We start from the raw sequence: 24,680 nt of genomic DNA on the forward strand, positions 1-24,680 counted from the left end.
GCGTGCTTCAGGTAGTATTCAGTTTTATTCATGTCTAATGTGAAATTTTTGAAAAATACGATATCAGTGAAGTGCAAAAAACATGTTCTGTGTTGCGGAGGGTTCGTTTGTTCGTGCTTGTCACTTGCCTAGTCCGAGACCTCTTTCAGGCTCCCCTGCACCAGGGAGAAGGAATGTCGTAGGACCTAAGGGAGTGAGGAGTGTAAACCAACGAACAGACGTTCCCTCAAAGGTAAAAGGTATCAGACGTTGCTCGGCAAGCACGTCCTTGCCATAAGACAGGAGAGACGAAGTTTCTCCTCGTCTTCCGATGATTCGTCTTTTTAAAAGCCTGGGCGTATAGTTTCAAGACGGTTGAAACGTTTATTAGTTCCTTCAGAACAAGTTCAACGTCCTAGCTGTAGTCATAATAAGAGTCCCGTTCATAGCGATGACGTTCATGTACAGACGTTTCTGCCACAGACTCGACGTGACGTTGAGCGGTGGACGCCGTGGACACAACGTGACGTCGAGTGTCAGTCACCGTAGTCTCGATATAGCATCGATCAGCAGTCACTGCTGTTTACTACGTGACGTTTGAATGTCAGCCACTGCAGTCACAGGTTGATCCGAAGTTAGATATGCTGTTAAAGCTTTCTTCTTCAGTAGAAGCTTTCGATCCTGTTCCTGTGCTAAAGGATCCTTTGCTTTTTGTACGTCACGGTTCTGGGATACGTGATTCGGGTCTTCAACCTTCTAGACGAGCTTTGTTACGCCACGCTGACGTTATCTCTAGTGACAGCTTTGCTGTTAAGCGAGATGCGGAGCATAAATCTCGATGTAACTTTGATCGCTTTGAACGTCAGCCACCGCAGTCACAGCGTGACGTTGAGATGCAGAACGTGACGTTGAGCGGTGGACGCCGTGGACACAACGTGACGTCGAGTGTCAGTCACCGTAGTCTCGATATAGCATCGATCAGCAGTCACTGCTGTTTACTACGTGACGTTTGAATGTCAGCCACTGCAGTCACAGGTTGATCCGAAGTTAGATATGCTGTTTAAGCTTTCTTCTTCAGTAGAAGCTTTCGATCCTGTTCCTGTGCTAAAGGATCCTTAGCTTTTTGTACGTCACGGTTCTGGGATACGTGATTCGGGTCTTCAACCTTCTAGACGAGCTTTGTTACGCCACGCTGACGTTATCTCTAGTGACAGCTTTGCTGTTAAGCGAGATGCGGAGCATAAATCTCGATGTAACTTTGATCGCTTTGAACGTCAGCCACCGCAGTCACAGCGTGACGTTGAGATGCAGAACGTGACGTTGAGCGGTGGACGCCGTAGACATGACGTGACGTCGAGGGTCAGTCATCGTAGTTACGATATAGCATCGAACAGCAGTCACCGCTGTTACTACGGGACGTTTGAACGTCAGTTACTTCTGTCACGACGTGTAGTAGAATAACATTCTCTGCAGTCACAACGTGACATCGACCCTCCAACTTTAACTTCTGTTCATATACAAGTGGATGTAGCCTGTCAGGCTTTTCCTTCACGTCATTCTGAATATAAATCTCCTTCTCGCAAGACTTTAGTTTTATCAGATGATGTGCCTTCTGAAGAAGTTGATGACCCCCTTTCAACTAATGTACCTTTGGGGAGTCATTCAGAAGAGGAGTAACCTAGGGTGGTCCAACAATCCCTTGTATTGTAATTATGAATTTCTTTAGTGAAATTTTGTCCTAGACTTTCTTCGACGCCTGCTTTTACGAAGTCAGTTCTCTCTTGTTCTTCCAAGAGGGCCATGCTCTCCCTGGGAGACTGGTTGGAATCCAGGAGAAGTTTAGGAAAGTCTGCTTTTGCTTTTCCTCCTTCTTTATTAGCTTCTCGCTCGGGCATCTGGTGTGACACAGGAGAAGCTCGAGGAGAAGTTCTCGGCTTGAGAGTACCTGCCTCTGCCCAGGGAGACTTCTTAAGCCTTGTGGACTCTCCTCGTCGTCTAGCCATGAGACGCTCCAAGATTTTATGGTCGGCTTCAGAGCTAGACCATCTCCTGTTAGGAGTTTTTTCGAGCGTTTGAAGTTTTTATTTGTTGGATTGGTCCCTGGGAGCCTTAAGTCAGAAGGTCTCTCCAGCTGTCAATGTATTGCTGTACAATTATGTCATGCATGAACAAGGCTATCAGGGATGGCTCCAATGATCTGACAGCCACGTTCACTGCAGGAACAAGGCTATCAGGGATGGCTCCAATGATCTGGCAGCCACGTTCACTGCAGGAGTACTTAAGATGTAAGTGCGCTCAATGTGTTCATTGTCAAGACAAACCTCACGATGAAGACTACCAAATCTGTCTTAGCAGCAGTAAGGGAAGGCGACTGGATGGTCTCTCTCGACCTTCAGGATGCATACTTCCACATCCCGATTCATCCAAACTTTCAACAACATCTGAGGTTTGTGGACGGGAAAGTAATGTACCAATTTCGAGCACTGTACTTCGGCCTCATTCCTGCTCCTCTTGTTTTTACAAGGCTCTTGCAAAATGTAGCAAGCTTTCTACATTTTTTGAGGATTCAGAGCCTCCCTTTATTTTGACGACTGGCTAATCAGGGCGTCGTCATTATATCGCTGTCTGGAGAGCCTCTAATGGACATTAGACCTAACCAAGGAGCTAGGTCTCATAGTGAACGTAGAGAAGTCGTAACTTACAGTACCCCATCCCAGACTATTCTTTATTTGGGAATGGAGATACAGTGTCTGATTTTTCGGGCCTTTTCGTCTCCCACAAGAATGGAACAAGCTCTGTTAAAAGTCCTTCACTTGCAAGAGAAAAACAGTTGCTCTGTAAGAGTTTGAACTAGCCTCGTGGGAACTCTTTCATCGCTGGAGTAGTTTATCTCTCTGGGGAGACTCAACCTATGCCATCTCCAATTTCACCTAAACCTTTGGAACAAGGAGAAGGGCTTAGAGAGTATCTCTTTCCCAATCTCCAACTCAGTCTAGACATGTCTGACTTGGTGGGACAGCAACATCAGACTTCGAGAAGGTCTTTCTCTTGCGATCAAGAACCCAAACCATGTGTTGTATTCAGATGCATCGGATTTGGGTTAGGGAGCTCCACTGGACTGTCTGGAATGCTCGGGTCTTTGATCCACGGATCAGAAGGGACTCCATTTAAGGCAAGTAACATCTCTCCTTTGGCGAGATTTGTGCAAGGGAAAATGAATGTCTTGGCGGACTGCCTCAGCAGAAGAGGACAAGTCATCTCCATGGAGTGGACGTTGCATAAGACTGTGTGCGAGAAGCTATGGATGACATGGGGTCAACCCACCATAGATCTTTTTGCGACTTCACTGACAAAGAGGCTCTTGACTTACTGCTTTCCAGTTCCAGATCCAGAGGCAGCCCACATAGACGCTTTCCTGCTGGACTGGTCTCACCTGGACGTTTATGCCTTTCCACCTTTCAAGATCCTAAACAAGGTGCTGCAGAAGTTCACCTCTCACGAAGGGACCAGGTTGACATTGGTTGCTCCACTCTGGCTCGCGAGAGAGTGGTTCACAGAGGTACTTTTATGGCTGGTAGACGTTCCAAGAAATCTGCCGTTACAGATGGATCTCTTGCGACAGCCTCACGTAAAGAGATTTCATCAAAGCCTCCCCACGCTTCGTCTAACTGCCTTCAGACTATCGAAAGACTCTCTTGAGCTCGAGGGTTTTCGAAGGAGGCAGCTAGAGCGATCGCGAGGGCTAGAAGATCCTCTACCATCAGGATCTATCAGTCGAAATGGGAGGTATTTAGAGACTGGTGCAAGTCCTCCTCTATTTCCTCTTCCAAGTGCCTCTGTAGCGCAGATTGCGGATTTTCTGCCTTATCTGAGAAACGGTCTCTCCCTCTCTGCATCCACCATTAAAGGCTACAGAAGCATGTTAGCTTCTGTTTTCAGGCATAAGGGTTTGGATCTTTCTAATAACAAAGATCTCCAAGACCTGCTTAAGTCTTTCGAGACTTCCAAGGAGCGTCATATTTCGACTCGTGCTTGGAACTTGGACGTGGTCCTACAGTTCCTTATGTCAGACAGGTTTGAACCATTAAATTCAGCCTCCCTGAAGGATCTTACCCTCAAGACACTTTTTTTTGGTGAGCTTGGCTTCGGCTAAAAGGGTTAGTGAGATACATGCTTTTAGCAAGAACATCGGCTTCTCCGCTAATAAAGCAGTATGCGCTCTTCAACTTGGTTTTTTTTTGGCCAAAAATGAACTTCCGTCTCGTCCTTGGCCTAAATCATTTGATATCCCCAGTCTTTCTGAGATTGTGGGGAATGAAGTTGAAAGAGTGCTGTGCCCCGTTAGAGCTCTTAAATTTTGTTTATCCAGAACTAAACCGCGACGAGGTTGTTCAGAGGCTTTATGGTGCTCCGTTAAAAAGCCCTCTTTGCCCATGTCTAAGAATGCGTGGTCTTATTTTATTAGACTTTTGATTCGGGAGGCACACTCTCAATTAAGTGAGAAGGATCATAATTTACTTAAAGTCAAGGCTCATGAAGTTAGAGCGATAGCTACTTCTGTAGCGTTTAAGCAAAATAGACCCATTAAAAGTATTATGGACGCGACCTTTTGGAGAGGCAAGTCGGTTTTCGCTTCATATTACTTGAAAGATGTCCAGACTCTTTATGAGGACTGCTACACACTGGGACCATTCGTAGCAGCGAGTGCAGTAGTGGGTGAAGGCTCTACCACTACATTCCCTTAATCCCAATATCCTTTTAATCTACTCTTGAAATTTTTAATCTTATTTTGGGTTGTACGGGAGACTAAGAAGTCTTTCGCAATCTTTTTGATTTGGCGGGTGGTCAAAATATTGTTTCTTGAGAGCGCCCAGATTAAGGGTATTGATGAGGTCCTGTTATAGGGGTGTTCACCCTGGTTATAGCAGATCCTGGGAGTCTTTCAGCATCCTAAGAGGATCGCTGGGCTTCGTGAGGATAGCGGACTAATGAGGCAGAGTAATAATCAGTCTGCTTCCTCACCAGGTACCTATACTTAAGTCTGTTTTTTGAATAGTTGTCAAAAACTCTTGAGCATACTGTATACGCCTTTATTGTATTAATACTGGTCTCTACCCACCACCATGGGTGTGAATCAGCTATTATATATTCACCGGCTAAGTTTAATATTTAAAAATGATATTTTGATTATAAAATAAATTTTTGAATATACTTACCCGGTGAATATATAAATTAAAGGCCCTCCCTTCCTCCCCGATAGAGACCTAGGGGACTGAGAAGAACTGGAGATGTTGACAAGTATATGCGGTATCTGGCCGATAGTCGGCGCTGGTGGTCACACCCGCAACCTTCACGGCAATCGCTCGCGAGTTTTTGGAATCTGTCGAGCCGTCGGAGACGTCAACTATTATATATTCACCGGGTAAGTATATTCAAAAATTTATTTTATAATCAAAATATCATATTTGTTATCAAAATTTTCACAAACTACATGCATGGTGTCATCAATGAGACCGTATGTTGTTTTGTTGCAACCCTATCAATTATAATATGCTCACATTTTTCGTGTAGAAGTTTGAAGCATTTGCTAAATCTTTAACTTTAAAGAACCCTCTCAGGATAGAATTATATTTGTATTTACTGTACTTTTATTCCGATTTATATTTGTATTTACTGTACTTTTATTCCGATTTATATTTGTATTTACTGTACTTTTATTCCTATTACATCATTTAAACCTAAAAGTAACAATATCATACCTTGTGTTTCAATCTCTATTAAGTTAGATGGCTCACAATATCATTCAAATGACCTGTATACCCAAGCATATATCTTTTGATCTAATTTCTCGACTCTAATTGATTCTTTATATTTTAGGTTGAAGGAGCCGAAGCCTTAGTTTACGTGGACTACTCTTATTGGACTTTATGTTATGTCATCACTCTGGAAGGTGCCCAAAAACTTCTTGATGCCCAGCCTCTTAAGAAGATTATACCAGTAGATGAATATCTACCAATTATGTTTGATAAACATCCAGAGGTAAGGACCTTTCTTTACTAATACAATTTCAGTCCAGTGAACGTCCATTCATTTTTATTATTTTTTTTTTCACATTGAATTAGTGTGTTACTCTAGAACATATTTATATATACAGTATAGTTAGATTACTGAACCTTGAAGAATGAGTGCAAAAGCCCATAAAGTAATGACTTTGATGGCAAAGATATAAATTCAGCAATTTCTACTGTACTTTTTTTTTTTCAGGCCGACTGGAAAGCAAATTTCCCTAACCGGAATTTAAAGGCTTTTTCAGCTTCCCCACTTCTGGTGTACCCCACTCATTACACAGGCGAAGTCGGCTACATAAGCGACACTGAAATATCACCCATCATCAATGAAGACGATGAACCACCAGCATCCGTAGAGCCCAACCTAGATGGTAAAGGATTGGAATTAGATTTGGGATTGAGTGGCCTCAGCAAGGATGAATTGTAAGCATTAGTATATTATTAAGACGGAGATGGCCTGTTGTTTATTTTTGCAAATGTGTATGTTAGGTGTTTTTACCAGAGCTGTTGATTGTTACAGAGGTAGATTTAATGTTTTTAGAGATGTATGTCCTGAGTGCAGTAATAATAGTTGCGCAATGATTTGGACAAAATATACTGTAATTACTGTAACAGCAGATCTCTATTTTAGTGTAAATCCAACAGAAATGGGGGTTTGTTGTTATTGTTACTTTATGCTTGTGCTTTATATCACGGGATATTTTCAGAATAATGTGTAAGCATCGGTCTGAGAATCTTGGGGAAACCCAGATTTAACACGCCATACCAGAAAAGGTCCAAAGCACAGCAGATAATACTTTTTTTTCTTTGATAAATTATTCAATACTATGCCTTTTTCTACCAAGATCATATCTAGAGTTACATTATTAATAATGCATAATTTTATATTATAGAGATGTTAAGATTGCAGAGGTTCATAGATTTGAATTTTTAGGGTTTTTTTAAAGTAATTTTTGTTTTACTGGATTTTTCGATGTGGTTTGATAACCTTCAAGACTTTGATGCCTATTATTTCCCAAGCTACATGAAGTATTTGATGAGAAAATCTCCCTATAGCTGTGACTCAAAATACCTTTCTTTGTTACAAGTGAATACAAAAAAAATCTTTGGAAAAATTTGCCAAATGCATCAATTATGCAAAGAGTATCTTCTGTTTTCCTACGGGTGCATTGTGCACAGGGTTTTAAATTTGTTAATAAACTGAAATTTCATAAAATAACCTGATACACATTGCTTTTAGAATGGATATTCTTTTCTGGTACCAGTTCACTGGACTTGATATGAATGGAGCAGGTACAACTTGCTAGTTCCTCGTAAGCTATTGTGGGAATGTAAAATGTGCTTTCTTTGAAGATGGTTAACCTATGTCATATATATATAGTACATTAGTTTAGAATCTCAGCTCTTTCGCTGTAACTCCTTATCCTGTCAAGGGACTGAGTTGTGTAGTTTTACGAAACAGCTTTGAAAAGTGTATAATATATTGTGTAATTCCAATTTTTAATTGTTTCATGCTGTACATTGTATACTATTACTGTACTAAACTGCATGTAGGAATACACAATATTGAAGTACTGTACTTCCATTATCAGGGTTAAGAGGACATATTGATAAGTTTAGTGTTTTGAGAAAAAAGTACAAAAGTAGTTGTAGCCTCGGAACAATAGGCTGTGCCTAGAATTTTTATTGCCATTTTTATGTTCAGACTTACCTTTAAGTACAGTACGTGTTTCTTTGGTAATCGCAAGTTCAATTTCTTAGGTTCTGAAGTGTGATATGCCAGTGAATTTTGTTCAATAACGCTTGTGTTGATTTTAGGTATATTTTTTTTTTTTTTTAAATTGGATTAGGTTTGCGTTGTGGCATCTATGTTCCTGACTGTATTTTGAATATATTTTCTGCTGAGAAGATCAGTTAAGCTGTAGTTCTTTGTATAGTTTGTTCAAGAAACGGTCTGTCGATTTATTTCAGAATAATCCAATCTCTCTTTGTGCAGGTGTCACAATACAAAGTATTATTATGAATTTATTTTTCTTGGTTATAAGTCACTACTGTACTTCCCCTGTTAGTTTTAAGATTTGTAGTACTGTATGCAGCATATATATATATACACATATATATATTATAAATATATATGGGATAATATGTTCTGTGTGATTAATATAATGATCAATTCAGTGTTAGTGAATGCATGCAAAGAAAAATTTGTTATTCAAATATTAATTTTAAGTACCAATTTTGTGTTAGACTGATTTAATGAAATTCACTGTTGAATATGCTCATTTTTATAGTACGATATTTTCTTTAATCTCAGATGCATTTGACAAGTCCTGCATAATTTTTGCTGTAGCCTTTGGAAATTGGTTACGTCACAACTTTACATTTTCACTGAGCAGAGTTACTACTACTTGAATTTATTTCACATTTTATTTTCTTTAATATCTAGAAGAACAACTTTGGGACCTCCTTGATCTATTGTATGATGTGGGTTATAATTAGGGCGAGGAAATGTTACAGTACTATTCATGTAATATGTGCAATATTGAATTATATTTTGAGAGTTTTCTACAATGACCCCAACTGTGGTAGGTCAAACCTAACTGAATATGCAAGTAAATCATTTGCTCCTACGATTACACAAGCCTTTCGTCTTTTAGAATAGGGAATATCTATTAATGGCCGTTGAAATTGTTAATGAGGTAGTTAACGATAGATGGTGAGCTTGGATAAAGACTTCACTTTTGACCTCTGGCTGCAACTAGTACAGATGTACTGTTGCATTCTATCCAGGGTTGTTTAATGTTTTTCTGATACTTTTAAATATGGATAGTGATATCGGCTTCGTGTATAATAATGGACCGAAGCAGGAGTGGAAGTGTATATTGGACACTGCTTTGGTCTATTATAAACTGGCGACAGATCCAATCACGACTTAGTAAGTGTATTCTCTTTTTACAGTTATCCTCATCTAACTGAGTGTAGATCATGACTTCCTGTTGGTTGGCATTTATGTTGATGAGCGAGAAGGACAAGTCTTTACCGGTGATATTCTTAGGAAGCCTGTGAATTGCCAAAGAGACTGTTTAGCACTTTGCGTTCCTAATTGAGTCTGCTGTAGCAAAAGTTTCTAGGTATATGCTCCTGGATTAGTCCTGGTTGTATGCTTCAGGACCAGGGAGAACTTGCATTTACATCAAGGAGATTTTTAATGATTGTGTAATGCGAAATGGTCGGTACTTTACAACATTGGCTGGAAGTTCCGGTATGTATACTGCAGATAGGCTCTATATGTCTTTGGGGGAGCGGGTAGCAAAGGCTCCTTTGCTCTAGTGTCCGTAGTGCCAGCCAATGCTGACGGGCACCAGTACCAGTAACCTCAGTAGTGATCCCGCAGTGCTCTATCTACCTCTGTGGGAGTAGACTGTCGAAGTCTATGGGGTCTGTAAACCTGTATGTACATACGTCCCAGTGCCCACCTCCTGTGAGTAGCTTTAGAACCATTCCCCATGTTTATGTGTACCTGGCACTTCCCTTGTGATTGTGTCCTCCAGTGTTAGGTTCCTGTTGGAATGATCGATGATGTTCCCTTGGAAGGAGCTTCGTTGGCAGTGGTCATTCAGGTCTATTATTTTATAGTGAATCACTGCATGTAGACACCGAGGAAGAAGTTAGTAAGTTAGAGAATTGACTCTTCCATCCTTATCCAGAAAAAGTAGAAGCCTGGAAGGGCAGTTGTAATCGCAAATTCTGCTCTTGGCAAAACAATGATGACTGTAGGTGGTTTCCAATCAGCTACCATGGCCCCATGCACAGCCCCACCGGGCCATGACCAGGGTTGCCCTGCAGATGGGACAGGTGCAGGGCCGGGTTAATTTTCTTTTGGCCTGTGTGAAATGAGCTTGGGAGCTATCCTTCCATGGAAATACAAGTAGCGTTCTAACTGCAAGCATTCAAAGAACGTTTAAAGACTCTTTTAATAGTGTTGTTACAACAACAACGTATTATAAGACCATTTCAAGAAGTAAGGGGGCTTGGTCTTGTTCTTAACCCCATTTTAGAAGTTGACCAAGGAGATAAACATCTAGGCTGTGTACCAGCTCCGTAAACTGTCAGCCAGGTACATTTCTCACAGATGAAAGTACTAGCAGACACACTTGGTTGCAAGTGGCAAGTTGTAAGCTTGGATTGGTACTTACATCCTTGCATAGTGGAGAGGCTTCTTGCCCCGTGGAAATCATCGGGAACTTTCCTGATCATTACATGGCTAACAGAAAGTTCCCAAAGTTTTTTTCCCTATCTGAGAGTCATGGGAATTGTTTAAGGATCTTCCAACACCCATGGGATCTTCTGGACATTAACTTCCCTACATTTAACATGTTTGCCAGTTGATCAATTGATGTTGACATGCCATGCCTTAGGATGACCCTGGTTGCTCCCAGGTGGCCACTAGCAGATGATACCTGATCTGTCAGCACTTCTAGAGAGCTACCCTTGGACTACCAGGGAAGGTGAGGCATCATTTGTCCAGGGTTACTAATCTAGTTATAGCTTCTTGTCCGCGTCTCTTCTTTACCACTGACAGAACCGAGGAAGATCTGTCATAACACGGTCTCTCTTTAATTTCATGCGACATTTTAGTGCATATGCTTTGACCTTTAAGGGAGTCAAGATATCATCCTGATGTAGAGCTCACGAAGTTGGGTATTATTCCCACTTAGACCTGGAAGAAGTTTGGATATGCCAACAACCTTCAGTCTTCCTAAGGTAGTATACCCATATGTCGGTCAACTCTTGTTTTTAGTCTTATGTTGGAAGCCCTATAGTTATGTAGTCTCCACAGCTTCCTTGCTGGACAGGTTGCATCGTGTCTATGGTGACTTGTTTCAAGATGGTGGAGTGAATACGTTCCATCGGCCATATTGCAGACTACATTTCGTCTTCCAGGGAAAAGATTCTTTATTGACCAGATACCAACCAAGCACTGGTCAGGCCCTCTCAGCCTGTTCATCCCTGTGATGGCCTGACGGTAGGTTGCTGGGGTCATTTCCGCTTCTAGGGACTGGTTTTTCTAGTTCAGCTTTAGGGAGACTTCCTACCCAAAAATAAGTCTCCCTATTCTAAATGACAAAAGGTTTATATATGTATAGGAACAAATAACATATAAAATTAACTGGTATTTTTCCTAGTTATACAAACCAAGGAAGTTATACCTCCCATCTCGAAAACCCCTCCCAGTGCCAAGCTGAATGTCAAAAGTGAGAAGTCTTTGACAGGAGGGTGGACAGAGTTACACACTCGTGCTTATTACCTGCTGTTAACTAATGTACCTTGTTAAAAATTTGAATTGCTCTCCATTTTCACTAAAGACATTCCTTATTTTAAAAGACTCAGGTTTGTATTGCTAGGAAAGTTAAAAATTACTTTTAATCTTATGTGTAAGTATGATTACCTTGTGAGTGGAATTATTAAATGTTGTCTTAAATACAGACTATGAAGAAAGAACAATGAACAGTAAAGTAAATAGCAAACAGTTAATAGGGTTATGGCAGCCTGTGGAAAGTATTCATGTCTTTTGATCTTTTATACAGGAGTTAGAGCCCTCCCAAATTCAATATATTCAGATGTCTGCAATCTCGCCATCCTTATGAGTTAGGGATGGGATGTTTTGTGGAGCCTATAGGTCTACCTGCTGATTCATCAGCAGCCATTACCTGGCACTCCCTGGTCTTTGGTGGTATTGTACAGTATATGGTTGGTCTCCAGAGCATTGTCCTGACCCTTGTCCCCTTGAACTCAATTTCCCCCCCCCCCTCTCCCTGAAAGCAAGCAGATTGATGGAATTCTTTTCATAGGACTTTTGGTCTATTTATATGTAACAGAGATTCATTAACATTGCTTTTAATTAATTTTAAGTTTCTCATACTTTTACTAGAGTTTTAGCAGCACTGAAGGACCTGTTGAATCGAAGTGCTTGGCCTTTACCTTATTTTTATAACCCAATCCAATATTCTTCTGCAATGATGGTCAAGAACATCCTTTATTAAAAGTTAGATAAGAAAAAAGTGAGGGCAAAAGTAACTCGGTAATTCTGTTTATGAATATAGACCTTATATTTTTGAAATTCTCATAATAGTATTGTTAATTTGATAGAACAGTACACAAATTAGAGTTGTCTATTGAGAAGTAATAATGAAGCAATAAAACATTAATAGAATATCTTATAAAATACACTTGCTTATGTTTTAGGTATAGTATTTCTTGACAGACATGCCAGTAGTATTGGTGTTTTATGGTAAGCAAGATACACCCGTATTGCTTTTTATGGCAGTACTGTACTGTAATTATGTTCCCATCTAGAACACTATTTTGCCTAGTATCCTCTCTTTTTTTTGCCTATTTTACTATATATCGTTTATTGTTTTATAGCTTATTTTTGTCATTAACATGTGAATTGCACTTCTTTATGATTGTGCACCAAAAGAAATTGTTTGATTTATAAATATCAGGAGTAAAGTACAGGTACAGTATTGTTGAAATCTTATTTTTAATGTTCATTGAAGTTTTTGTTTGGCTTATTTTCCTATTAATATTTTTTCAAATCTATATATGATAACATTTTCACTTTCTTGCATGCTTGACAAGACGGCTCTATTGTCAGCAGTTTTAACGTTCCACAGACGTAGCTTTTTAAGTTATCCAGTTGTGTTTTCATTTGCAGTTGACCCCTTAAGCCTTAGGAGAATAGAGTCTCAAAATCTGCTTTTAGTGGGAGCTGTTGTGTGTAGTTTATGTTATGAAGCTGTGACTGACTACCTTGATAGCATGTGGTTTTGTGGGAAAGAAGCTGACATGAATTTCTGTATAGAGTGTGCAGGTATGTGGTCTGAGTTTTTGTGTAAAAGATTTGTATATGGTGGGTGTATTAATGATTCTGGTATTAAGTTTTAGCTGGCAATCTATAGTTTCATGTCTTGAAACATTAGTTTGATATGCCTTGACCAAGTGTTGTAGTATGGTACAATTGCTGGTGTGAGATTTTGTGCCAGTACAGATGTGCGATATATATGTGTGTATCTGCTGGATATATGTATGTATGTGTGCATGCTGCTTGACATAAAGGGTCAATTTATTCTGTACTCTATGACAGTAATGTGTCATGCGAGTATCAAATATCAGTTATAACATTGGTATTCAGTATCATACAACAGTCTTTATTTTAGATTCCTAATTTATTGGAGTTTAATTTTATCTGGGCATTATTTTATCATTGCATATTATAGTTCTGCTATAATTGATGATATACATCTTTGATGTGAAATACTGTATTTTGAAAATAAAAAAAAGAAAACATCACAGTTTTGTCAAATATTATGCAAGTGTTAGATGAGGGTACTGTATAACCTCATGAAGTTGAAAATTATTTTATTTTCTTTTCACTTCTCTGACTGTCATCATGGATATAGTAAGCGTGTGATAATGTTGGTGCTAAAATCTTCTGTGTTCATAATTTAAGTGCTTCAGTCATATATATGTGTGCTGTGCTGTATAATTTTTATATTTTATCTTTTTTTGCTGTATGCATGCAATTCATCTTTGGCTCTAGTACAATCAGTGAATATCTGTGAATGTTAGTCATAAGAACTGTGCACAACACATGTCTTGTGTGTGCCTGATTACTATTTAATATGATCGTATGTATATTTTAATAAAGCCCTGCAGAATAGTAGCCTTTATTACATATTTAATCCTAAACATTTTTTTCATTGGGGTTAGAATTCTATAGGTTCAAGATATATGAAAGCTCTCATTGAATACTGTATACACGTACTGTAAAAGGGAAAGAATATTAGAAATAAATGTGATAATAAAAGTAGACAAGGAATTGGTAAGACAAATAAAAAAGATGACAGAGAGAGAGAAGTGACTGAGATCGTTCTTCATCTCAGTCCAAGCAGCAGATGTCATCAGTAACCTGTGCAAACATGAGAGCCTTATAGATTCTCTGCAAGGTTCTTTTAGATTTGATGATCTCATGAGGGATACAGGGTACTGCCGTAAAATCCTCTTAATTTATTTTCCCTTTGATAACTCAAAATGACAGCCAACCTTGAACAGATTCATAGTGTTCGATACAGAAGTATGTGCCATGTAAATCAATACAGCTGTATCGTAGTTCACCAATTGCTCCCCGAGTACATTGAGGATTTATAAGTATATGTAAGTCCATTTCGTGGGGTACTAAGGGCAGATAAGTTGTATGTATTTTGATTATTTTTAGATAATTTTTATGCTTATAAAAGCTGCATTTCTTAAAGTTAATAAAAAAAAATATGAAAAGTTGTAAAAATAATGAATAAAATATACTGTACCATATATTTCCATATCTACTTAGCAGTTTTTTTTAGCTATCACTGGGTCTGAATGTAAGACCAGCAGTAGCCGAGGGATTACTGTAGTGGTGTAATTTAGAGTCGAGAGAACTTAGTGGAATTTTTCAATATTAATCTTACCCGATGATCATGTAGCTGTCAACTCTGTTGCCCGACAGAAATCTAAGGTCGGGATACGCCAGCGATCGCTATACAGGTGGGGGTGTACACAACAGCGCCATCTGTGAGCAGGTACTCAAGTACTTCTTGTCAACAAGAACTCAATTTTTCCTCTGTCGTGCCACCGGCAAGACCTACTAATATGCCGTCCCTAACTGGATTTGTTTTCACAACTTTTTGGTGAAGTACACTATTCCAGTTTTGAGCTTTCGCTATGCAGGGGTTTTATCTTCATTTCAAAACTTGAACTTGTTTTGGATAGATTAATTATGGTGACGAAGAGAGTATGGACTCTCTTTCACTTTTAAATGGCCGACCCTTCCCTTAGACGGAAGTGTTGGTGACGAAGAGAGTATAGACTCTCTTTCACTTTTTAATGACCGACCCTTCCCTTAGACGGAAGTGTGTTTAGGTTTTTGGTAATTTTGCTTAACAAAGTTATAGATTTATTTTATATCTCTCCGCCATTTGTAGGCCTCTTCGATTAACTTTCCATTTATTATAAACTTATAAAAATTAATTTTTATGTTTGTTTATATGCGACCTTTCCTAATAGTAGGCGGTCCTTACTTGGAACCGAAGTTAATTAACATTGAGCCCGTCATATCGTATTTCCTTTTAAGAATTTATGCTATTTTTAATTTTAATGTTTTTGAAAGAATTTCTTTGATAGTCTCGTACTGTTTTCAAAGATGAACTAACGTTTAGTTTAGTCTCCGCAGTTGTTGACGTTCAGAACGTTCAACATGCGCTCTATCGTTACGATAGAGAGAGAGTATTTCACGGTTTCACGTTGCAGTAAGAGTAAACCGATTCTAGCGTTTCGTTCATTCTTTCTTAGCTTAAATGGTTTTAATTCTAATAAAGGAACTTTTTATTTGGGAAACCTTTCAGTTGTTTTCCTTTAACAAATAATATGTTTTAACGATATATAATTGGGCTCATCTCTCAGGTTCTAAGTCAAGAGAGAGAGAGAGAGATAGAGACGGAGGGAGAGAGAGGAGAATAAACGTTTCGTTCAAGCGGGAAACGTTGTTCTCGTTCTTTACTCTTCTCCCTAGTCGCTATAGGGGAAGAAGGTAAAACGTTTCTAGAGTTTTATTCTTGTTCCCAGGCTTATGCGGTGAGAGATTTTAAACGTAGTTTATTTGATCTAGTGTTTAGTCTCTTTTCCAGCCACTGAATTCTTTATCTTTCATTATGTTTTTCTGTTACATTGTAAAACTGTTTTCGCAATTACTTCCTTTTAATGAAGGATAGGATTGCGTGTTTCAGGTACAAATCACTTAAAGTTTCGAGTTCAGTGAAATAAGTGCAAACAGAAAATCAAAAGTGATAAAGTGATATGCGCAAAGTGTTACAGTGTTGCGTTCGAGGGTTCGTCTGTTCGTGCCAGTTGTTCACCTAGTCCGATACCTCTTACAAGCTCCCAAGCCCAGGGGAGAAGTAATGTCGAAGGACTTATGGGTTCCACAGGTCTTGATCGACGAACAGACGTTTCCCTCCGTGGTTTCGGGTGTATCTACACACGTTGCCGACGTGATCACCCCACCCACACAAAGACGAGAGAGCCCATTTATTCCTCGTCTGCGGAAGAGGTTTCTCGCAGAAACCATGGACCAAATCTTGCAGCTTTTAAGTGCAAGTCGGTCTCTTCCGCGCAAGTCCAACGGCCTAGGTGTAGCCACTGGGTCAGTTCGGACTCGCTCCAGTCATCCGACGACTGCACACCTCCCAAGCGAGGCAAGGTGGTACCGCAACAGGCAGTAACTCCGTCTGTTGCCGCACCAGCTGTTTTAGACCCTCAGTCACAACGGACAGTAGCTCCGTTTGTTGCCGTCTTTCATAGACCCTAGTGGTCCATGCTGCAGACTATACAGTCTCAGCTTGCTCCTTCATGCAGGAGTATCGTGCTGGAAGGTTGACAATGCACCTGTTAATCTACAACCTGCCACGGTTGTGCGCTCAGCAGATACTGCGGCTGCCTGCTCCCACACTCCACCTGTGAGAGCTCCACCTCCGATGCGCAGTCGACCCTGCCAGACGCATGTTCATGCTGCACCCTCCATTGACATGCGTGAGCTACCGCATCAGCAGTGGGAAGGTGCTGTAGAGCTGCCGTGTTTTGACACAATGCGGCATGCTCCGCAACCCATGCGGCATGCTCCGCATCCCATACGGCATGCTCCGCAACCCACGGCAGTCCCTCCCACGCACCAACACTCCGCTTTTGTTGTTGCCAGCTCCCACACTCCGACTGCGGAGAAGGTTGACGATGCACCCGTGGGCCTACACCTACCACGGTTGTGCGCCCGGCATGGCTTCCTGCTCCCACACTCTTGTTGTGAGAGCTCCTCCACCCATGCACAGTCAACCCTGCCAGATGTATGATGACTCCCACAGACACACGGAGCACTCCTTTGCCGTGCGTGAGCTACCACAAGCTGCCGTGTTTTGACACGGTGTGTCAGCCTCCGCAACACACTGTGGTTACAGCCACTCGCCCGCAGCAAACTAGTCAGTCAGGAGTTGAGGCTTCCCCACACAACTTTGGTTGTTGCCAACTCACAGACTGTCAAACAGTTACATGACGTTGCCTTCTGGTCTGCTACTAATACACCAGTGCTGTATGTCCTCACGCTCCTGTTGTGGTTGACAGTTCAGTTTTTGACAGTTCACAGACTGTCAAGCAGTTTCATAACGTTGCCTTCTGGTCTGCTGCTTTTGCACCAGTGAAACCCTCACTGAGATAACCTAGCTTTTCTCGGACATGGTTCCTGTAGATGAGAAAGTACTGTTCTCCCTCCTTCTGATATTCCCTTGAGGACTCTGTCATTTGGAGAGGAGCCTTAAGCTGCTTAGCCTCCTATGGACTTTTATTTAAGCATAACATGCTTCCAGGGAGGGTAAATGGTTCCGCTTCAGTCGCTAACCCCGTCTGTTGCCACACCTGCTCCCATAGACCTTGGGCTTTGTTGCAAGACATGCAGTCCAAGCTTAGTCCTTGATAGAGGATTTTTTACGGAGAAGAACCTTCTTGCCAACGACCTTCCTACCGGTTGGTTGTACGCCCTGTTGACGCTGAGGTATCCTACTCACGTCCGCCAGTTGAGATGGTTCCTCCACCGGTGCGACCCAGTGTGGGTGGCCAGTCGCACGTTGACGTTAAGCTACTCTCGGAGGTGGTTGTGGACGTTCAGTGTGTCACTGGGAAGACGTTCAACAACCAGCAGAGGTGACTTGTTGTGACGCAGTGCGGCAACCTCAGCAACCCGATAAGGGGTTGTCTGCACTACCCAGACAGTCTAGACATTTTCGGGTTGTCGCTGTACTTCCTCGCATCCCCATGGTTGACAGTTCACAGACTGTGCAGCAGTACCATGATCTTGTGTCCGGTTCCGTCACGCATCCACCAGTGCGACCGGATTCAGCGAGTCAGACGTTGCCCACTCCGTTGCCGTTTCCTCATCAGTTTCGAATGAGGAACCCTCTGATGAGCACATGGCTGAACAAGACGATCAACCCCCAGCCCTGCTATCCATCCAGGAGATGCTGAAGAAGGAATACGGCCCTGTCAGGCTGTGGATGAGTCTGGTTAGGACACTGTCATCCGTGGTTCAATTGGTGTCACTTGGAAGACTACACCTCCGTCCTCTTCGGTTTCATCTAGCTCTTCACTGGAAAAGGACAAGACGCTAGAAGCAGTCTCGATCCCGGTTTCCGGAAGATAAGTCTGGTCTAACCTGATGAAAGGACTTTATCAACCTTTTATAGGGTCTTCCCCTGACTGTTCAGACTCCCAACCACGTTCTCTTCTCAGACGCATCGGACGTAGGCTGGGGTGCGACCTTAGGCGGTAGGGAATGCTCGGGATTATGGAACTCGAGTCAAAGGACAATGCATTTTAACTGCAAGAAGCTTCTGGCAGTACGTCTGACCTGGAAAAGCTTCAGGTCTCTCCTTCAAGACAAAGTAGTGGAGGTCAACACGGACAACTCCCTGCTTTGATGTTCATCTCCTAGCTAGGAGGGACCTACTCTCTGACATGGTGCGAGTTCGCTAGTGACCTCCTCTCCTGTTCAACAGGTCTAGATTTTTCACTAGTAACAAGTTTCTTCCAAGGCAACTTGAATGTCTTAGCAGATTGTCTCAGTAGGAAGGGACAATAATTCCAACATATTGGACCCTCCACAGAGATGTATGCAAGAGACTTTGGGTCACCTGGGGCCAGCCAACCATAGATCTCTTCGCAACCTCGATGTCCAAGAGGCTCTCAATACTTTGCTCACCTATCCCGGACCCAGCAGTGGTTCTTTTAGATGCCTTTCTACTAGATTAGTCTCATCTAGATCTATATGCATTCCCTCCGTTCTAGATTGTCAACAAGGTACTGCAGAAGTTCGCCTCTCACGATGGGACAAAGTTGACACTAGTTGCTTCCCTCTGGCCCGCGAGAGAATAACTTACCGAGGTACTTCGATGGCTAGTAGACGTTCCCAGAACTCTTCCCCTAAGGGTGGACCTGCTACGTCTGCCACGCGTAAGAAGGTACTCCAAGGCCTCCACGCTCTTCGTCTCACTGCCTTCAGAGTAGCGAAAGACTCTCGAGAACTAGAGGTTTTTCGAAGGAGGCAACCAGAGCGATTGTTAGAGCAAGGAGAACATCCACCCTTAGAGTCTACCAATCGAAGTGGGAAATCTTCCTAAACTGGTGCAAGTCAGTATCCGTATCCTCGACCAGTACCTCTGTAACTCAAATAGCTGACTTCCTCTTATATCTGAGGAAAGAGCGATCTCTTTCAGCTCCCACTTTCAAGGGTTACAGAAGCATGTTGGCATCAGTCTTCCGTCACAGAGGCTTAGATCTTTCCAACAATAAAGATCTACAGGACCTCCTTAAGTCTTTTGAGACCACGAAGGAGCGTCGTTTGGTTACACCTGGTTGGAATTTAGACGTGGTTCTAAGATTCCTTATGTTAAACAGGTTCGAACCACTTCAATCAGCCTCCCTGAAAGATCTCACCTTTAAGACTCTTTTCCTGATATGCTTAACCACAGCTAAAAGAGTCAGTGAGATTCATGCCTTCAGCAAGAACATCGGATTTTCATCCGAAACGGCTACATGTTCTACATCTTGGTTTTCTAGCCAAACACGAGCTGCCTTCTCGGCCTTGACCAATATCGTTCGTTATTCCAAACTTATCGTATGGTTGGAAATGAACTAGAAAGAGTATTATGTCCTGTAAGAGCTCTTAAGTTCTATTTTAAAAACCTTTACGAGGCCCGTCTGAAGCTTTATGGTGTTCAGTTAAGAATTCATCTTTGCCTATGTCAGAGAATTCTTTATCCTATTATTTTCAGACTGTTAATATGAGAAGCTCATTCCCTTCTGAATGAGGAAGACCAAGCTTGGCTGAAGGTAAGGACACACGAAGTTAGAGCTGTCACAACTTCCGTGACCTTTAAACAAAATAGATCTCTGCAAAATATAATCGACGCAACTTTTTGGAAAAGCTAATCAGTGTTCGCGTCTTTTATCTTAAGAATGTCCAGTCTCTTTACGAGAACTGCTACACTCTGGGACCATTCGTAGCAACGAGTGCAGTAGTGGTGGGGGCTCCACCACTACAATTCCCTTATTCCAGAACCTTTTTAATCTTTCTCTTGAAATATTTCTGGGTTGTCCGGAAGGCTAAGAAGCCTTCCGCATCCTGGTTGATTTGGCGGGTGGTCAAATTCTTTCTTGAGAAGCGCCTAGATTAGAGGTTGTGATGAGGTCCTTTAGTATGGGTTGCAGCCCTTCATACTTCAGCACCTAGGAGTCGCTCAGCATCCTAAGAGGATCGCTAGGCTCAGTAAGGAAGACGTACTTAAAAAGGCAGAGTAATGGTTCAAGTCTACTTCCTTACCAGGTACTTATTTATTTTATGTTTGTTATTTTGAATAACTGCTAAAATAAGATACGGGATACTTAGCTACTAATGTTAACATGTATGCTGGTCTCCACCCACCACCCTGGGTGTGAATCAGCTACATGATCATCGGGTAAGATTAATATTGAAAAATGTTATTTTCCTTAGTAAAATAAATTTTTGAATATACTTACCCGATGATCATGAATTTAAGGACCCTCCCTTCCTCCCCATAGAGAACCAGTGGACCGAGGAGAAAATTGAGTTCTTGTTGACAAGAAGTACTTGAGTACCTGCTCACAGATGGCGCTGTTGTGTACACCCCCACCTGTATAGCGATCGCTGGCGTATCCCGACCTTAGATTTCTGTCGGGCAACAGAGTTGACAGCTACATGATCATCGGGTAAGTATATTCAAAAATTTATTTTACTAAGGAAAATAACATTTTGCAACTATTTTTTCTAGACTTCAAGAAGATGGAAGGAAGCAGATTGGTGATTAATGTGAGCTTTATTTATAAGTTTGTAAGCTGACGCCCTTTGTTATGGGGATGGTGGATTAAGTAATTTGGATCATCAAAGAAGAGGACTTCATAGTGACCATATACCCTAAGGTATTTGTGGCTTTTCAATTCATTCTTTTACCTGCACAGAGTTGGGGCCATCCAGGTATCAGTTGTGATCCAGAGTGTAAAACAGATAACCTATGTTTAAGTTACAGTTTATGAAAATGGACCAAAGGTTGAAAGCTTTACAAAACTACCTCCTTGAAAGGGCTTGGGTATTGAGGGTAGACAACAGTTGTACAATTAACTCGGAGGTAAACAGATTCAAAAGCCAATGTAAGGTGGCGTGGGGGATAATTTATTTTGCACAAAATTGGATCTAGTTGGTTTCCAGGTTTTGGAAAGGAAGAAGAAACACGAGTGTCGATTCTTTTTGCAGCAGAGAACGAAAATTAATTGGCTCCAACTCTAGTAATTATTTAACACTAGCAACAAATATTCCATAAAATTTGTTGAAAACAAAAAAAATAAAATTAGGTACTAACCCATAATGTAAGCTCAGTGCCCTCACAGTTGCCCACATCTCTGCCAGAAACAGGAGTAATGTTTCCTCACAACCTAATCAATTATAGAAGATAATCATTACCTTTTCATTTTACAACAGGAAGAAGATACCCCAAAATAGAAGTGTACTCATGTATTCATGTTTTATTGACACTTGCATTTAAATTATTAACAAATACTGTACTGTTAGCTTATGATAGCTATCATTATCATCTTCAGTGTGTTTTGTTTTTTAGTCTAAGCTTTTGTATATCTTTTACCCATTAATGTGATCCATGAGCCGTTATGAATCTCCGTGTGGTTCTTACCAACCCTTGACATTTTCACAATGCGGAGATGTATGGTGAAACCCCTTTAGTCAAAAATAGCCCACATTTGTAGTTTTGAAGATCTTTAGACTGCTCAGTTTTATTTAATTAGACAAAATAAGATAGGGTTCACACATTATCTACCTAAATCCATAGATAAGAACCGACCACCTTTTTCAATATTTTTGTGTCGGTAGTGCAATGAGAAGGCTTTAGAGAAATCTGTTAGGGGAAAGATCGAGAGGACGTCAGAGAATTATATGGTGAAATAAGGTGAAGAATCATACGGAAAGAAGAGGTTTGGTGGAAGAGGATGCTTTTGATGAAAGGAATTGTAGAGGGCTCATCAGTCAACCAACCCCTTAGAGATTACGGTTGGAAAGAAAAAAAAAGCAGTTAGCACCTCTGAGTAGAATTTCCTCAGCTATGCATCAATTATTCATTCATCCATCAATTACAGTGTTTCCCTTTTTTCAATTTTAATTAATTTCATTTAATAATTTTTCTCTTTTTAGTAAATCAGTGTAAAAGTATGTTGCCAACTTAAAAGATATCATCCGTCACCAGTAAGTACTTGTTGATAACTCATGCTTAGCTTTTATCCTGAGAATTTAGTGCATTGAAAGTCTGCTATTTATATCTGTTGACCATTACTTTTCAACTTTTTATTTGACATGCTTTAATCTTTTCTTGCAAATTTAATGCACTGAAAGTCTGTTATTTGTTTCTGTTAACCATTTTTTTCAGCTTTGTACCTGACATGCTTTAATCTTGCAACTGATATGTGATTTCAGTGTAAAATGTATATACAAGTGCTTTTTGTATGTCCAGCAGCTTTTCTTATAGGATTTTTTTTTCTGCATAGTCTTGTACTGTGCTCAATATTGCTTTATTTTCCTATACATCTTTTTTGCTATGCCTCAGCAAATTTGTAATGGTATATCTGGTAGGGTCTGTTACCCCAGCATGTCTTTGCTCGACTTGGACCCACATCATTCAAGTGTAACACCTATCATGGTCAGTGGTGTTCATGCACCTTTACCCCTGAGACAAGTCATGTTTGGCCACCTATTGAGAAGAGGAGGATGTATAGGTTGATACAGGCAGTATACTGCTACAGCCTTGTCACCTTCTGCATCAGAGTCATCTGTTTTCAATATAATGTCAGTCTTCTAGTTTGTTCAAGGTGAAGAGTTGCTTATATTCCAACAATGTACGTCTGTTTATTATTACTTGTCCTCTTTATTTGCTTGTTACATATCTTTTTTTGTCCAGTGACTGGACTGCCTGCTCCAAACCTCCTCTTCTTTTTTTTTTTTTTTTTTTTTTTTTTTTTTTAAAAGCTTTCCTACTTGTCACTGCCTGATGCCTTGCCTACTTACCAGTCTACCTGCTTGGTGACCACTCTGCTTGCCACCATTCATAGAATGTGCCTATGCCTTGGTGCTTCTTGCACTTGAAGGAAAGTTTGCTTTCATAAGGGACTTACACCAGTCAGGAGTAACTTTTTTTTATTACGAGCAATTTTTCTTTAAAGATTTATAGCGATAAGAGAGGATTAAAAGATGACTCAAGCTTTCAACCAATGTCAATCAGCAGTAGTAGAAATATGGAATATTTCTAAGTATCCATGTTTTATATTATTTTATGATTACCCTTCGTTAGTTGGCTAACTAAACTTTTTTATTTTTTTATATTGTTTATGTGAACTAATTAGTTTAAGATTATAAATATTAATTTTCAATAAGTAGGCCTACCATAGAGTAGAATCTTAATTTTTCCATTCATTACAATATCTTTATTCCTTTCATTTTCATAACTTAACAACTACAGTACTATATTTCCTTTTAGTATTTTATAATAATATTGATGTTAGTTTTGTTCTTCCACACATATTGAAATAATTTTACTTTGAGTGCCATGTTAGTCTATTTGTCACTCCCTAGCCGAATACGTTACATAAGATTGGATCAAATAACCTACCAAATTGTTACGCAGTGTACTCTGTTATCTTATCTGTTAAGGGTTATTACGATAATGTAATGCGTCATGTACTGTATCAAATTTTTTAATCTTACATTAATGAAAACTTTATTGATAGGCAAGCATCTTACCATGTTTTATTTATATGCAAACTGTGTTGTATATATATTTTTTTGTAAAACAATGGGAGTTACTATACTTGCTGTTTTAGGATACTCTATCAATTTTTTAGTAATACTGTAACATTAAGCAGTGTTTTCATGAAAGATGTCCAATTTGAATAATCAAAAGTATTGAGTAGAGAGTTCTGCATTATGCCATATGATCTAATCCTTCCCTGCAGTATTAGTTTCAATACATTACTTTTAAATGATGGGCTTTACAACAGAAACTAAGGTTTTCATTGCTTTGTTTCAAGGAAGAAAGTTTTTGGGTACAGTATATCATGATAAGGTTAGGCTGTGAATCATATCATTATCTGAATTATATTAATAATACCTCTACTGATGTACCCATCAGATAAAGAAATAAAAAAAATATCAAGAGTAAGGGTAGCAACAGAGGGGATAGGAATTTAAGGAAATAGCAAAAGAGGGAGGGGTTAGAACAACACATTGCACTGTGCATGCTAAGCCATTGCCATGAAGAATGATTGGGATATTTATTCTCAGCTGTTTCTTAATAAAAGTTGCCTATGCCCAGAAACAAATGGACAGACTCTTCATGATTATATTTTGCCCTTATGCATGTGCAGGAAACGGTTAGCTACTTACAATACCATTTTAGATTTATTTGTACATAAATCACACAG

At 40.3% G+C, this 24,680-nt stretch overlaps 1 protein-coding gene across 2 annotated transcripts in view; it reads left to right on the forward strand.

Moving 5' to 3' along the window:
• Positions 1-24,680, forward strand: part of LOC137625950 (glycosyltransferase 25 family member) — a 103,090-nt gene that overhangs the window by 22,499 nt on the left and 55,911 nt on the right. Inside the window, exons 3-5 of one of the 2 annotated variants that reach the window (XM_068357010.1) lie at positions 5,857-6,018; positions 6,244-6,470; positions 20,975-21,026. In XM_068357010.1, the coding sequence (XP_068213111.1) occupies positions 5,857-6,018; positions 6,244-6,470; positions 20,975-21,011 (426 nt within the window). In that variant the 3' untranslated portion in view covers positions 21,012-21,026. Of the gene's footprint in view, positions 1-5,856; positions 6,019-6,243; positions 6,471-20,974; positions 21,027-24,680 lie in introns of those variants that run through there. The other variant, XM_068357009.1, reaches the window with a different exon arrangement.

Source organism: Palaemon carinicauda, chromosome 33 (genome assembly GCF_036898095.1).
Source record: "Palaemon carinicauda isolate YSFRI2023 chromosome 33, ASM3689809v2, whole genome shotgun sequence".
NCBI lineage: Eukaryota > Metazoa > Arthropoda > Malacostraca > Decapoda > Palaemonidae > Palaemon > Palaemon carinicauda.